At 34.6% G+C, this 15208-nt stretch overlaps 1 protein-coding gene across 4 annotated transcripts in view; it reads left to right on the top strand.

The window, feature by feature from the left end:
* The window catches only part of szt2 (SZT2 subunit of KICSTOR complex), a 382417-nt gene that overhangs the window by 61790 nt on the left and 305419 nt on the right, over positions 1 to 15208 (top strand). For all 4 annotated transcript variants that reach the window (XM_051933248.1, XM_051933246.1, XM_051933247.1 and 1 more), the window contains exons 10-17: positions 2575 to 2806; positions 2929 to 3058; positions 6806 to 6951; positions 9824 to 9976; positions 10073 to 10187; positions 10811 to 11016; positions 13818 to 14054; positions 14510 to 14588. In XM_051933248.1, the coding sequence (XP_051789208.1) occupies positions 2575 to 2806; positions 2929 to 3058; positions 6806 to 6951; positions 9824 to 9976; positions 10073 to 10187; positions 10811 to 11016; positions 13818 to 14054; positions 14510 to 14588 (1298 nt within the window). The remainder of the gene's footprint in view (positions 1 to 2574; positions 2807 to 2928; positions 3059 to 6805; positions 6952 to 9823; positions 9977 to 10072; positions 10188 to 10810; positions 11017 to 13817; positions 14055 to 14509; positions 14589 to 15208) is intronic.

Genomic DNA, 15208 nt, shown 5'->3' with positions numbered 1-15208 from the left:
GTTACTGTGGTTCCTTCAAAAAAGTAAGGACTGTAAACTTTCGACTTGGAAATCGTCTAAGGGCCTGAACCAACTGCAGATGATACGGTTTCATAACCAACCGGTGTCAGAGAATTCTCCATACACTTGACTTTGGTATCTGTATCTCATGACTTGCTCGTCGAACTGATTTCGATGGGCTCCGAGTTTGCACTTTCTCAGACATTCTCAGCAGAGGAGGAAGTTCGAGGTCGCCCGGTGCTTTTACCTTTGCAGATACACCCAGTATCCTGAAATTTCCAGTACCATCGACGGATGTTATTGTCATTCGGAGGGCCAGTCCCATATTTTTGACAAAATGCCCGCTGTACAGTAACAACCGATTGAGTTCTGGCGAATTCGCAAACACAAAAAGCTTTTTGTTGTGGCACAGCCATAACTGCAAATGTAACTAATCGAAACAACATACTGTTAGCTTTTTGATAAGCACTAGCACCATCTACCGACAATGAAATGAAACTAGATTAATTCCTCAAGACGCCACCAGGTTGCTCTGCAGTCTCCGATGAATGGTCGCCAAGCTATAGCTCTTTAAAACTCCAATATTCTTTTTGGGACACCTGGTATAATGAGAGATGTATCCATTAATTATATCAATTAAATGGAAATGTATTTATTTGCACATATTTGGGTATAATATGTATTATTTAATGTAGATTATATATGTTATACAGTTAGGAGTTTGCTTGTTGTAGGCTTACCCAGCTTTATTTTTATTTTTTTGGCCTTTTAATACTTTGCCTGTTTGATTTGCACATATTATAATGGATGAAAAAAAGAGTATCTGTTTATTAGACTTGGTAACCTACTGGAACAGTTAAATTTTCATATTGTATCTCCCAGAATCGCACTTGTCATAGGACACATTAACCTCTCATGTCAACAGATTCCACAGACAAATGCAAAAGAAAAGGAAGGAGAATAAGCTAAGAAAGTAGGCTTGAAAGCATGATGAGTGAACATTGCAAAATAAGTTCCATTTAAATGCATTTTAATAACTTAAACAACATAAGGGCACCTATCATAAATCATATTGTTTGAAAATTTTCAGATCTTACTTTTGCTCATGAACTTAACCAGATTATTTCAATTCAATGGAAAATGTCGGCCTGCCCTTCTTAAATCTAAGCTTTTTTAATTTACTTCTTGCTCTTGAGCCAGTGTGATATATGTGTGCTGTTTAGAGTTGCATTTTAGGAAAAGGAACTGACAGTTTAGAAATGCTATTGAGTTGACGACAAACAACAGGTTAGAGCATGCTTATTGACATACAAATTGGCTTTTTCCACAATTGTATGGAGGCAAGTCTGTATGATTTAGAAAGCCAAACTTCTTCTTTTTCAAAAGCTGTCAGTCTAGGCATTTCAAAAATCAGACTGAATAATGACCTGCAGTCATTTTGAGAAGGAAACAGACACTTTAATAGTGGTGAATGCTTATCTGTAAACTCTTGCAGTCTAAACGCTCTATTAAGCAATCGCTGTGGCACACATGTATAACCGCTTGAAAGCAAAACTTCTGCTGTTTTTAACTGGATAAACGCCTGACTTTTGAAACAAAGATAATCTTAGTTACAGGCTGAAAACCTTGTGAACACTTTGAGTATGCTGTGCTGCAGCAATTTTGGCAGTGGGGAAATGTAAAAAATATGAAATATAACATTTTAATAGGAAAATTATGAACTTTAAGTATAATGCTAAGTAAATTAATGTTTTCATGCATCCTTTTTAAAAACTGCCTTATTGTTTGTTGAGGAGATGATGAATGTAGGCTAAGTTAAGAATTTTTGAAGCACATGGAATTGTTTACCATGTTAAACTAATTTGTTGAACCGTCATTGTGCATATAAGTCAAGGAGAGTCTTGTTTCAGTTTGATGTCTTTTAGGAATATAAAAATATATAATGCTTTGCTTGGAAGAGTTTCAGTATCATTATCCAAAACTTATGCATATTGAGAACAAATATTGGCCCAGTATATTGGTGCCCAAAATTATTGGTTGTGTTTTAATTTTTATGATAGTTGTTCACGTGTCTTTGAAGAAATCTGAAATAATCTCTGGTGCATTGACTTTTTTTTCTAAGAATGTATATATGAAAATCTGTTTTTAACAAAAGTTGCAAATGACTTGTAGCATGTAAAAATTCAGCTTCTTGAGGAGCATATCAAACGTTATAGGCCCAAGATAGGAACCAACAGTGGGATGGTCACTAGTCGATCACAGGGCATTTTTACACATGCTTACATATACAATGATTGAATTTAGAGTCTCAAATTTTCTTTTGAATGTGGAGAAAACTGTTTACAGACAGTGACCATGGTGGGGATTTGAACCGGCTCTCCTGATACTGTCAGGAAGCAGAATTAACCACTTTCATGCAGTAGATGTAATCTTGCAGTTTGTTGTTTTCATGTGTGAAGTAAGGTAAATTTGAATTAATTTATCGATTTAGAAATTCCTTATGTGTAATTCATCTTTGTGTTTTAAATAACTTTGAAGTTTATTAATGTAATTTCTCTCTTTCTCTCTTGAAAGGTGGCACGCAATTAGAGGTTAAGCTGGTGCTTTTGTGGAAGCATAATATGAGGATTGAATATGTAGCAATAGCACATTGGCCTCTGGACCCATCAAAGCGTACTACATGGGTGGAGGTAACAATGGAGGGGAGTTATGACATCTTGCACGATATTAGTTGTACCATGAGAAAACCTATTACCAGCCCTTATAGGACTTCTGTTATTCGCCGGTTCTGGAACACTTTGCAGAGGTTAGCTGTCATCATTACAGGAATAGTTTATTATTCATTTATTGTTGTATTGCCATTTGCATTCAAAATGTTATATCTAAATTATTTGCTGTCAGTTTAATTTTTTTTTTGTTTTTATACAGCATAAACCAGACAGATCAGATGCTGGTGCACCTTCAGTCTTTTAACTCAATTCCTGAACATTTCACAATTCCTGAGAGCACAAAGAATGGTGTTCCTCTCTTTTATATCCCTCCAGGATCTACTACACCGGTATATACATTTTTTTTATCTTAACTGTAAAATAACATTATTTACATTAAGTACAAGGAATGCTGTGTTTAATAGACTACATACGTTTTCAATATATGTTTCATTCTTTAGAAATGGAGAGATTATTTGCTCTCTAATGTTTACTGTTTGCTTGTCTTAATTTAAGATGATGTTCATAAGTAATTAATCACCAATAGTTTACAAAGTATCAAGGAAGAAACCTTGATTGACAAATGGAACTTTATTTGATGAAAGAAGAGAAAAAAATCTCTATCTGCAACCTATTTACAGAAAATCAGTTACTAGACACTTATGTAGTCCTTTGAAACTGAAGTAGACATTTTTTGGTTTGGATTTCAAGCAATATGTTGAAGTGGGATGCCCCTTCCACAATTATTTATTTTACCAGACACGGTCTACACATTCTGTCTTCATATCTGTGTTACTTTAATATATTTTCTTTTATTATTTTTATAATGTTTTATTAAAATCAGATAACATTCCATACATGAAAGTCAAGTTTAACAAAACTATGTTCGAAACAAATCAGCCCCCACCCATGAAAAAGAGAGCTAGGTCAGCAGAGTAAAACTTTAATAATAGTAAAAATATGTAAGTAAATAAATTAATAAAAATAAATAGAATAATAAAAGAGGGGAGAGAATCCACTTCCTAAATTTACATGCTTATTCTAAAATGTTATTAATAAGATCTTGCCAAGTTTTGAAAAAGTTTTGCACAGATCCTCTAAGTGAGAATTAGATTTTTTCTAATTTTAGATAATATATAACATCAGTTATCCACTGACTTAAAGGTGGTGAATTAGCATTCTTTTCTTTTAAGCAAGATATGTCTAAGTGCCAATAGTGAAGTAAAGGCAATTACAGTTTGTTTGTCCTTCTCCACTTTAAGCTAGATATTAAAAACTGCGTATGTTTGAGAGGGTGGAAAAAGGTGGTTCCGTATTCTGAGTGAGTGAAGCACTATTGGGTTGTTAGTATATTTGCGATGACTTGTACTTATTGGGGTACAAAGCAATGAATATAAAGAAGTAGTGCAGGATTTTATTTCTATTGCGGACCAAGCCTGTGTCTCTTCATATATTGGTGTCAAATGTCCAAGTTTTTATAGCTTGTATATTCGCCACCCAGTAATAAAATTGAAAGTTAGGTAAAGCTGTGCCACTTTTTTCTTTATGTCTTTGTAGGGTCACCCTTTGCATACTTAGATGTTTTGAATTCCAAATAAATGAAGTTATGGTTGAATCTAATTTCTTATAAAACGATTTATAGATGTATATTATAATGTTTTGAAATAGAAAGAGAAGCTTAGGAAGAATATTCATCTTAATAATGTTAATTCTTCTTGCTTAATTTTTTCCATGCAGACAGCAAACTTTTGTTGATAAAGAAGTTTGTTTATTTGTGTTGTTTACCCATAGGTATTTAAACTGATCTGCAATGATAAAAGGGAAAGTGTCCAATCTAATATTGTGTGCTTGAGAATTCACTGGAAAGAACACACTTCTGCATCCAACTATAATAATATCTTCGGGGTGTTTGACTTTGTGGGTGAATATATCACATTAAACAGGCATCAAAGATTGGAAGTTAAGTGTCTGCCTTTAATAAATCCGGTTTGGCACTTTCTCAATCCTTCGAACTAGGACTCGGGAGAGTATCTTTACATCATTATTCAAAAGTGAGATTGGTCTGTGTGGTGCACATTGTTATAAGTCCTTACTTTGCTTAGGAAAGATGCTAATTAAAGCTTGACGAAAAGTTTGAGGTAGAATTTTATTGTCTCTAGCTTCTGTAAATGTTACTGATAAAAGGGGGGCTAGCTTAATTGAGAATTTTTTATAAAGTTCGACAGGGTAGCCATCGGGGCCTGCTGCTTTCCCACTCTGAAGTGAGTTTATAACTTCTAGTAATTCTGATAGTGCCAGAGGTTTATCCAATTCCTCTGCACTGAGAGTATGTAGTTGTGGTATCTGTAATGCGTCCAGAAATGCATTAGGTTGTGTCTTGTCTTCTTTAAACTCAGTAGAATATAAGGATTTATAGTAGTCTCCAAATGTGTGCATTATTTTTTTATGATCAATGATTTTTTTCTCCATTTGTGTTGGTAATTGCTGGGATTGCATTAAAAGCTTCCTTCTTGTGGATTTGTTGAGCTAAAATCTTATTAGCTTTCTCTCTGTGTTCATAGTAATGGTGTCTTGATTTAAAAATGAGTTGTTCTGTTTCATTAGTTGTCAAGAGGTTGATTTCTGAATGCAGAACCTGTCTTTTCCTATGAAGTGCTTCATTTGGACACCTGGAATGTTCTTGATGTATTCTGGAAATTTCACTGATTAGCTGTGATACCTTCTTGGTTTCCAGTTTATTTTTGTAGATAAGATATGAGATAATCTGTACTCTTAAGAAAGCTTTCAGAGTTTCCCAGAGTATTCCTGCAGAAACCTCAAGGATGTATTTGTCTCTAAAAAAAAAAATCGCTATGTTTGGATATAAATTCTGTACGGTTCTTGTCTGCAAATTAATGTGGGTTAAGATGTTATCTGTGAGATAAGTATGTGGGGTATAGCGATATTAGCTCTAGGAGCGTGATTGGAGATAACAATAGCATCGTACTTACAAGATTTAATTGTAGGCAAAAAATTATTATCTATATAAAAAAAAAAAAAAAAAAAAAAAAAAAAAATCAGTTTTTGAGTTGCAGTGATGCACTGATGAGTACAAGGAATATGCTCTTGAGTTTGGGTTTAGAAATCTCCAGAGGTCTGACAAGTTATGATCAATTACAAACTGTGTAATTGTTTTTGCAGTGTTAGACATCATCGCCCCTGTGGTCTAGGTCTGGATTTAAAAACACAAAGTCCCCAGCCATTATAATTTTATGAGTGTTCACATTGTATTTATATTTTAAAAGGTGCCTGCTTGTAGTGTCCTTTAAAATGTGTTTAAATATGGGAGGTATCATGATATAACTGAAAATGTTGATAGTTTGCTTGATACTTATAAAATGTACAGTAATGTGAAAAAAATAACCTTGTTGGTGTAGTTTGATGAACATTAGGCATGTTCTTTTTTGACCACCACATTCCTTTTCATAACAAAAAGTTGATCAATGATCACACTCCCAATTGACCATTCTTAAATTTTCTTAGAGACTTTTTTTTGTAAAGAAACACAATTGAAACTGGTGTTCAATTCACATCTACCATGGGCATCTAAGTTACAGTCTTTGAAATAAAACATTCATTTTGAACTCCGGTCATAGGGCACGATCAGAGCAGTCTTATATCTAGTACTAAAGTTTTTTTTCCACTTTCTAGATATCCTAGATTCTTCACTGTGTCAATAATGCTGTAAAAAGCAGTGATTGAGTAATATAAAGAGAAAGCCATACTGATTTCAAAAATAACAAACATGGAAATGAACAAAACAAGTTATTGTATTGTGCTGATAGTGCTTGTGTCAAAATGGGTTTGTATTATGTGAAATGTTGCATAATAACTAAACCAATGAAGAGACTTGTGCGTGCTCATAATATTTGGTCATAAAATATTATTGCTCATAGCTATTTATTTTTAATTTTTAATTTCAGATGCAGCATTCCACCTTATTAAATACTTAGGTTGCAAACTCATCAGTATTTATTTATTTTGCCTTGGTTGTTATGGTAACGTTCATAACATACTTGTGTAGCATGTTAGGGGAAATAAAAGTTTTTTATTTTTAGGTACTGTCTCTCCAGCACAGTGGAACCAAAGACTCTAGTCACTCCCAGTTTTCTTCTTATTGGAAACCAGTTCTTTCTATGGATGCAAATTTCTGGCAAAGATGGCTCCATATACATCGAATAGTTATCATATTGGAACATGACATGTAAGTACTATATTTAATTTTACTTGAGTAGTTATTAACATTTACTTGTACAGTGTACTGTATTTTATTAATTTCACTGTGATTTTTACAGGACAGCAGTAATAGTTAGATTTTCTCCTAGGCATTGTTAAATACAAGTGCAAAGCTCCTGATGTATCATGCTTGGGATATAACAGTGTATTTTTTGGGCACAGTATATAATGTGTTTTATACCAATAAAAAATATGTTTAGTGAAAAGATGTGTAGTGTGATTGCTTCTCTAATGTGAAGTGATGAAACCTGTTAAAGGAGACAGACTATTACTAACTTTTCCAGAAAACATCTTGTTAACTTCAGTGATATTACAGTACAGTCAACCATTAAATTTAAAGTATTTAAAGGCAAGTGGCAATTAATTATTGAAAGATAATGAAGGAATGTTCCCTTAAGAAGTGAGAGTCTTTCTTGTTTTGGCTGAAGACTTAACAATGAACTGTATTTTAATTGGATGAAGAGTAATTCCAGTATACAAAGCAAAGGGTGATTCACTGGAGTGTAGGTTATTTGAAGATAAGAAGATAATATGGTAATTGAAATAGTGGTAGAAAAAAGAATCAGGAATCAAGTGAAGATTAGTGAAGTACAGTTTGGTTTTATGCCCTAAAAGGGAACAACAGATGCAGTTTTTGGAAAGAAGTTACATTATGCATTTGTAGATCTACAGAATGTATTTGAGAGGGGTACCACATAAGGTGGTATGGTGGGTCTTGACATAATATGGTGCTGATATCATTATAGAAGATATGAATAGCAAAAATGAGGCTGTGCCAGTGATTTATTCTGAGTCCATTGCTTTTTGTGATTGTGATAGAAGTGGTGACCAGAGAAGTGCATGATTGAATACAATGAGAGCACTTGTATACTGATGAACTTGTTTTGATGTCAAAAGTTGAAGCAGAATTTTAAGAGGATTCTGAACTGGAAAGTCGGTTTGGAATTGTTAAGCTAAATGCTGGAACAACCAGAGTTATGGTAGTAAATAAAGGGTCAGGAGACATGGAAGAGTTAGATGCTTGGTCATGCAGCAGCCAATGCATTGTTTGTCTGATATGAGTGCATAAAAGACATAGATGTGTGAAGAATAACCTGCATGTGGTGAGTGTGACCTGTATCTGTATAAAATGTGTTGGAAGGTTGCAAAATGATGTTGTACTAAGTATACAACAAAGTAAACAATGACTTCCCCCCAGATGAAATGAACTTTACTAAGCACCAACACATAAATGACAAGTGTCAGTGTCAGGGGTTCTGATTAAGTATTGTTTGATCATCGTGAAGCACCAACACATGAACAGCAAGTGGTTCCCCTTGAGGTACTTGGAGCACAGCTGTGCAGCACCACCTTACTGCTGCATGAGTTGGGGAGTGATATGATAACAACTGAGCAGCAGTTGGAAAGTGCTGCATGGCACCCTGTAAAAAAGGCTGCCAAGATTCAAATAATAAATTTTGTTACTCCGTACCAGCAGTTAAAGTTGACGGTAACCCATGCCAGACTCACAGAGCCTCAATTGCTATGACCTTTACACTTTTCAACAGACAATTTGACATAATGCCAAATCGCTGGTCCCAAATGGGGCCGTAGGTTTGTACATGACTGTATATACTATAGATAGGTCATTATTTTCTATATACATATAGCCATGTAGTATAAACAATCTTCTTTTTTGTCTGTGGTTTTTCTAGTATATAGGATTGCTACAGTGGAGGTGTGTCTCTCTTTTCCATCATATTCTGTGTCCAGCCATCTTGACCTTTGTCTCTTTGAGTCAATAATCCGAGTTACCAAAAGAACTCCAATTTTTGTAACTCATCTTCTCCCAGTTTTTCTTTTCCATTTTTAACCACTTCACTATAGTTGTGGAATTTTTTTTTTTTTATTATCTGCTTATCTTAATTTCATGCCACTTTAGAAAATCTCTCCACTTCTCTAGTTCAATTTCCCATGCCTCCCTTGTACCTTTGTATAAGTAAAGGTCATCTGCAAAATGCATTAACAACAGAGACTCAAATCATTCAAGTTTTTCTTTCTTTTTATATGCTGTAAAAGGCCCAGGGTCCTAGAAACTACTGAAATCATCAGAAAAAAAATTAAAATGTAGTGATGTCAGGTTAATTGAAAGGAACTATTCTGGGCGTCTCTCTCCTAGGAGGTTTTGTTTCGCCGATGTGCTCGCATCGCTTGTGCATTAGCAGCTAAGCAACTTTGTCTTTCTTCAGAGGTTTTGTTTTGCTGACGTGCCCAGATCGCTTGTGTATTAGTGGAAGGAGGAAAGTAAAAGGGATACTGTTTTGCCGATGTGCTCAACTCATTTATGTATTAGCGGCTAAGTGAGTTTCTGTTTCCTTGGAAGTGGAGCTCTTACCCCGACTCCACCTCTCACTTCCGGGCCAGAGAGACGGACACACACACACACTTCCATGCATAGACGTTATATATATATATATATTAATCTTCTATATACTTTTCTATACTTTTATTTATCTAAAGGGCTTCTGTAAAATGCCAAAAGATCGATCTGTCTGTGTGTACCTTTAGGCATCCCATTGAAACCACTTTGAATTTAGACATAGGCTATGCCTTTTAATTGCTTACAGGATTCCTGCTAAGTCCTGTTAAGGCTATATCAAACTAGAGTTGATTTCTTCATTTTTACTTCTTTTTCACAATGATGTATTTCTACTTCCTATATGGTATTTGCACAGAATAATTTACACATCTTTAAATTTATTAAAATTATAGCAACAGAGCATTGCTTCTTTTTTCTCCTGATTTGCCAAAAATAGATACATTTCATTGTACTGTCAAATAATTAACTTCTATTTTCACAGCCCTGTTCCTAAACACTTGCACACACCTGGAAACAATGGCCACTATAGCACAATCCAGTGCCGGATTTCACATTCTGCACTTACCTCCTTGCTTAGAGACTGGAGCAGTTTTGTCCTTGTAGAAGGCTATTCCTACATTAAACTGATTTACAGGTAAGCATTTTAACTTGTTTGTATTTCTGATTACAGAACCTTTTGTTAATAAACATAAATTAATTTAAACTTTCTTTTCTTGTATTGCTCACACAGTGCCTCAGATCATCCACCCACATCTTTTTACCTTGTTCGTTTGATTTCAAAAGCTCCATGCATGGTGCTAAGGCTTGGCTTTCCTATTGGGACTCCTGCTCTTCTCAGAAATAAGGTATAATTATAATTTTATCCAGAGATATTTTAATAATATAATGTAGACTTAATATTATTTTATAATAAAATATATTTTTTTTACCAAAAGCAGAAATGATGAATGAAGTATCTGTAAAAAATTTAAATTTAAAAACCATTTCAAGTGAATCCGAAGTTAAAGATTCAGCATGCTTAATACAGGGGTCTCTAGCCATTCCAAAGAAATTAGGAAAGCAGTGATGTAATTTCTGACCAATATATGGTAGGAGGGGACAAATGGATAACTGAGCTTATTATTGAGATTATTAGAGATACTGAGATTATTTAGAGAACGATACACATTTTATTAACGACCAGATGAGAGGAGAAGCATAGTCAATCACCCTACTAACACTTCTCCCCTCTTTACAGTTTTTAGTGGTGCCCTGGTCGGGCTTCTCTTTCCTGTTTAGAACCAAAGAATTTTCAGCCTAGAAAGCTCCTAAAATGGTACACTTTAGCTTGTGGATAATATTTATGAATGATAAAGTTGCTGTTAAGGTTCAATAGGAGATTGAGCATGTTATTACTCTGAATAAGATAAACACTTGGTACCTTGTGCTGTTTAAATTTTAAATTCCCACATTTTACATTCATTTTTAGATTGTGGATGAACTACGGGAAAGAATTCTGCAACTACGATTCCCTCAACGTGTGCAGAGCAAAGAAGCAACACCAAAAGTAAAAAGAAAAATTCTGGGCAATACCTCACCATCTAAATCCCCTCCTCTGTCCCAGTCCCAGCCAGCGTTGTCAGACAGACCATGTGTTGTGGTACTCCATAAACCACTGGAAAAGCTCCTCATCAGGCAAGTTTTTTTTTTTTTCGGGATTTACTTTAGGAAGATATGGCATTATGGTAGTTAGTGGTTCTGCTTCACAGGTCCTGCTTCATAGATTTGAATTATGTGTTGGCTATTGTACATGTAGCGTTTGCATGTTCTCCCCCTCTCTGTTTCGCTCAATTTTTTGACAGAAGTAATAAGTCACCTCATACCCACAACTTCTCCACTAGATATTGTTTCCTCTTGTCTTCCTGGTTGGGTCCAGCATTTTGGACATTATAAATAGTTGTCTAGAGACTGGTTCAGTCCCATGCTATTTTAAACATGCTGTGGTGCAGCCTTTAAAAGAAAATAAAAAAAAGTAATCTGGATTTTACAGACTTTTCAATCTTCAGATCTATCTCCAAGTTGCCTTTTCTTTCTAAAATTCTAAAGAAAGTTGTCTTTCCACAATTATAAACCTTTTGAATGAAAATGGCATTTTTAAAATATTTGTCTGGTTTTCAGGCACACTGTAGCACAGAGTAGGTACTTTTAAGGGTTCTAAATGATCTCTCATTAACACTAGAATTCCTGAAGCTTACAAAAAAAGTCATAATGTCGGGGCACCTTAAATTCCTTTACACCTCTTCATCAGTGCATTTGTTTTGCAAATGTATCAGTCAGCACAAACAGCAAGCACCCTGCTATCCCATCCCCCACGGACGCTGCTGAAGTCGGATACAAAGTTCTTCTAGCTCTTCATCTAAGAGTTAGGTGTCTGGAATTATATAGTGTAAATAATATATCATTATTTGGAATACATACATTTCATGTGTGTTCCGTGTCTACAATGATCTGGGTAAATGTAGGATGACAGGAAATGCAAGGCAAGAAATGTTGAACACATAAATAAAACAGAAACTTTTTTCATCTTATAGTAGTAATTGACAAAATGCTGGTGTGAAGTGTATAATGTGTGAAGACTAAAGTCCAAATATAAAATAAACACTTTTCCAAAAGGTATAACAAAACAAATATACTTTTATTCAAGAATATCACCAAAGAAAAAGAAATCATTCAATTTACATGTTACTGTCAATGATTAAAAACCTCAGCCCAAAAATCAATTGACACAATGGTGAAAAATGTGTGCTTAGCTGGAGCAGAGGTAAGAAATGCTGCCTTGTAATCAAGAAGTTGGTGGGGTTGAGTCTGGGTTCTTTCCGTTTTCAGTAGTGAGCTGCTTTTATTATTACTATTACATAATAAAAACATACATTTGATTTGAGTCTAGCACCTGGTGAAATTTTTTCAGACTTCAGCTGCGTTGGGATATCAGGCTGCCTGCTGCCAGTATTGATTGACACGTTTGCAAAACAAAGACGCTGATGAAGAAGTGCAATGGAATTTAAGGTGGCCCGGCATCATGACTTTTGTTGTATGCTTTAGGGATTCAAGTGTTAATAAGTGGGGATATGGATATCTTGTTTTTTTTAGATCTAACTGCAGCATTTGATACAGTTGATCATGACATCCTTCTCGCCCATCCTGAGCAGTATGTGCGTATCCAAGGAGCTGCTTTGGAATGGTTCAGGCAGAAGCTTTTTAAGTCAGCCCGGGCAGTTACTCCTCTTCCTTGGCCTCTATCACCTGTGGTGTCCTTCAAGGATGTATTCTTGAGTTTATTCTTTTTTCATGTACATGTTGCCCTTAGCATCCATTTTTAAAAAAAAAAAAAAATCATATTTCTTTTCATTGTTACACAGATGATATATATTCCAGTGAAACAGAGCAAGCTAAATTCTCTTAAACCATGACTGGAATGTCTGGAAGACATTAAAATATGGATGCCACTAAATATTCTTAGTTTAAATGAAAATGAAAAAAAAAACATTTTTTGTGTTTGGACCTTATGGTCATACTTGTGCTCCTACATGTAAACTAGGCCCTTTGACAACTTACTGTAAACCCTTTGCAAACAATCTCGGTGTGATTTTTGATAATGCCCTCAAATCTGAAAAAACAAATTAAATCCATTGTAAAACCTGTTTCTGTCAGCTCAGGTTACTAGAGATGATTTTCAAAAACTAATTCATGCTTTTGTCTTTTCTCAACTTGATTATTGCAACTTATTTTACAGTGTATTTGATCGGTTATCCATTGCTATCTTCAACTTCAAGCAGAACGCTGTGGCCAGGCTCCTAATGGGCACACAAAAACATAATCACATACCGATTTTAGCTTCTCTTTACTAGCTTCATGTTCACTACAGGATTTAGTTTAATATTTTGTCTGTTTTTAAGTCTCTGAATGGTTTAGCCCCCTCATTAGGACATCTGACCAGAAGTTACTGGTCGTACCGAGGTTTAGATTCAAGCAAAGAGGTGACTGAGCCTTTGCAGTAGCTTCTCCTAAACTGTGGAATAGTCTACTTTCTTTTTAGGTCAGCATCAACTGATCAGTTTTTAAATATTTTTGCCCTAGCTTTTTAAACTTGCATGAGAGTACTGTTTTTTAATATATATATTTTGGTGTGTACTGTTTTTTTAATCTATTTATAGATTTTGGTGTATTTATTTACTATATCTATATATTGCTGTATTTATGTAAACTGTTATATAAAAAATAGGTTGTGGATTTTTAATGGTCCTGGACTTTTCAGTAATTTCACTTCATTTTGGTTGACTCTGATAACATTCTAATTTGTACAGAAGTGCAATTATTGGGCTATTTGAAGTGCATACACAAAAGTAATTCTTTGTCAATATAATGTAAGATCTAATGAGTACCAATCACTATGCTTCCATTAAGCTACTGAATCATTTGCCATCTTCTTATTTCAGGTATGAAAAGCTTCCTTCAGATTATAGGATTTCATTTATTTTGAATATGGAGAGTTTGGCACATACATCTGCAGTGCCGGCACCTCTTACCTTTGCAGCTGGACGCACAGCATCCTCCACTCTGGCATCTCTTTCACGTTATTTCTTCCACCAACGTTGGATATGGACAGTGCACTCAGGTGTTGGTCCTCCTCTTCCATTACCTGCTGTGGCACAGATCCTTTCTGTACTGTCAGAGTAAGATTTGCTAATTTTTATATGTTCTAAAATTACTTTTAGTTCATAATTATGTAGGTTCATAAGTTTATAGTATCAATATTGTTAAATGTCAAGCGTACATATATTAATGTGGAGATAAAGATTTCATAGACTGCAGTCATTGATTGACAGTCATTACATGGATATAGAATTACAGAAGCCAATGTACTTTTAATTTGAATGAGTTATACAATGCTAAAATGCAAATATAATTGACCTGCAGTTGGGCTGTTTTATTTTTGACTGCCTGAAAATTGTTCACATTAATAACTTTTTTTTTTCTTTAATCAATGTTTTTATATGAATAATTTGCTATTCCCCATATATTGCATCAAGCACAATGTACTGTTCCTATATGCTGGAGTGTGGCTATGTCTACTTTTTAAATTATTACTATTTTTTTTAATTCCAAAATGTTTTAAATATTTTTATAGAATTCGTGTTTCTGAAGGTTTCCATTTTGCTGCGAGTGGAGATGGAATTGTGAATATGGTGACAGAATTACCTATGAAGGTAAGTACAGAAATGTTAACATGCTCAAAAACAGACTTTTTCCTTGTAGATATTGTGTTTGCGTTTCTCTTTGTTACAGCTGATTTTAGAGTAAAAGTTATTTGGAGAAATAGAAATGCTGACTAAGGGATTTATTTATTTCTCTTTATTTTATAACATGTGGGCATGTCAAGATTTGGTCTTCATTTAAATAATATTTTTAGATAAAGGTAATACAACTGAGAAAAAAATGAAAATTTGACTTTGCGATAATTTTTTCAGCCAAAAATGAACAGATCTATCATTTCTGTCTGTGGAAAATGTGTGTACAACCTTGGCTCTGACAGCTGGTATTGCACCTATTTGCAGAAACAACTTCAAGTAGGCATTTCCTATAACTCTCTCTACCAGTCTCTTGACATCAACTAGGGGACAGTGTTTCCCCACTCTTTCATGCAGAATTGTTTCAGGTGCATTTTTGTCTGTTTCACATCCCCCTACAGCATTTGGGATTCGGAGACTTGCTTTGTCTTGGCCATTCCAAAAATATCAATTTCTTTCTTTTCAACCATTCCTTGGTGGTTTACTGATATGTTTATTTAGTCAGTCAGTCAGTTAGTCATATTTGTTTATAAAAGCAC

This window comes from Erpetoichthys calabaricus, chromosome 10, assembly GCF_900747795.2.
Source record: "Erpetoichthys calabaricus chromosome 10, fErpCal1.3, whole genome shotgun sequence".
Lineage (NCBI taxonomy): Eukaryota > Metazoa > Chordata > Cladistia > Polypteriformes > Polypteridae > Erpetoichthys > Erpetoichthys calabaricus.
This window is presented reverse-complemented; position numbering and strand designations above follow the sequence as displayed.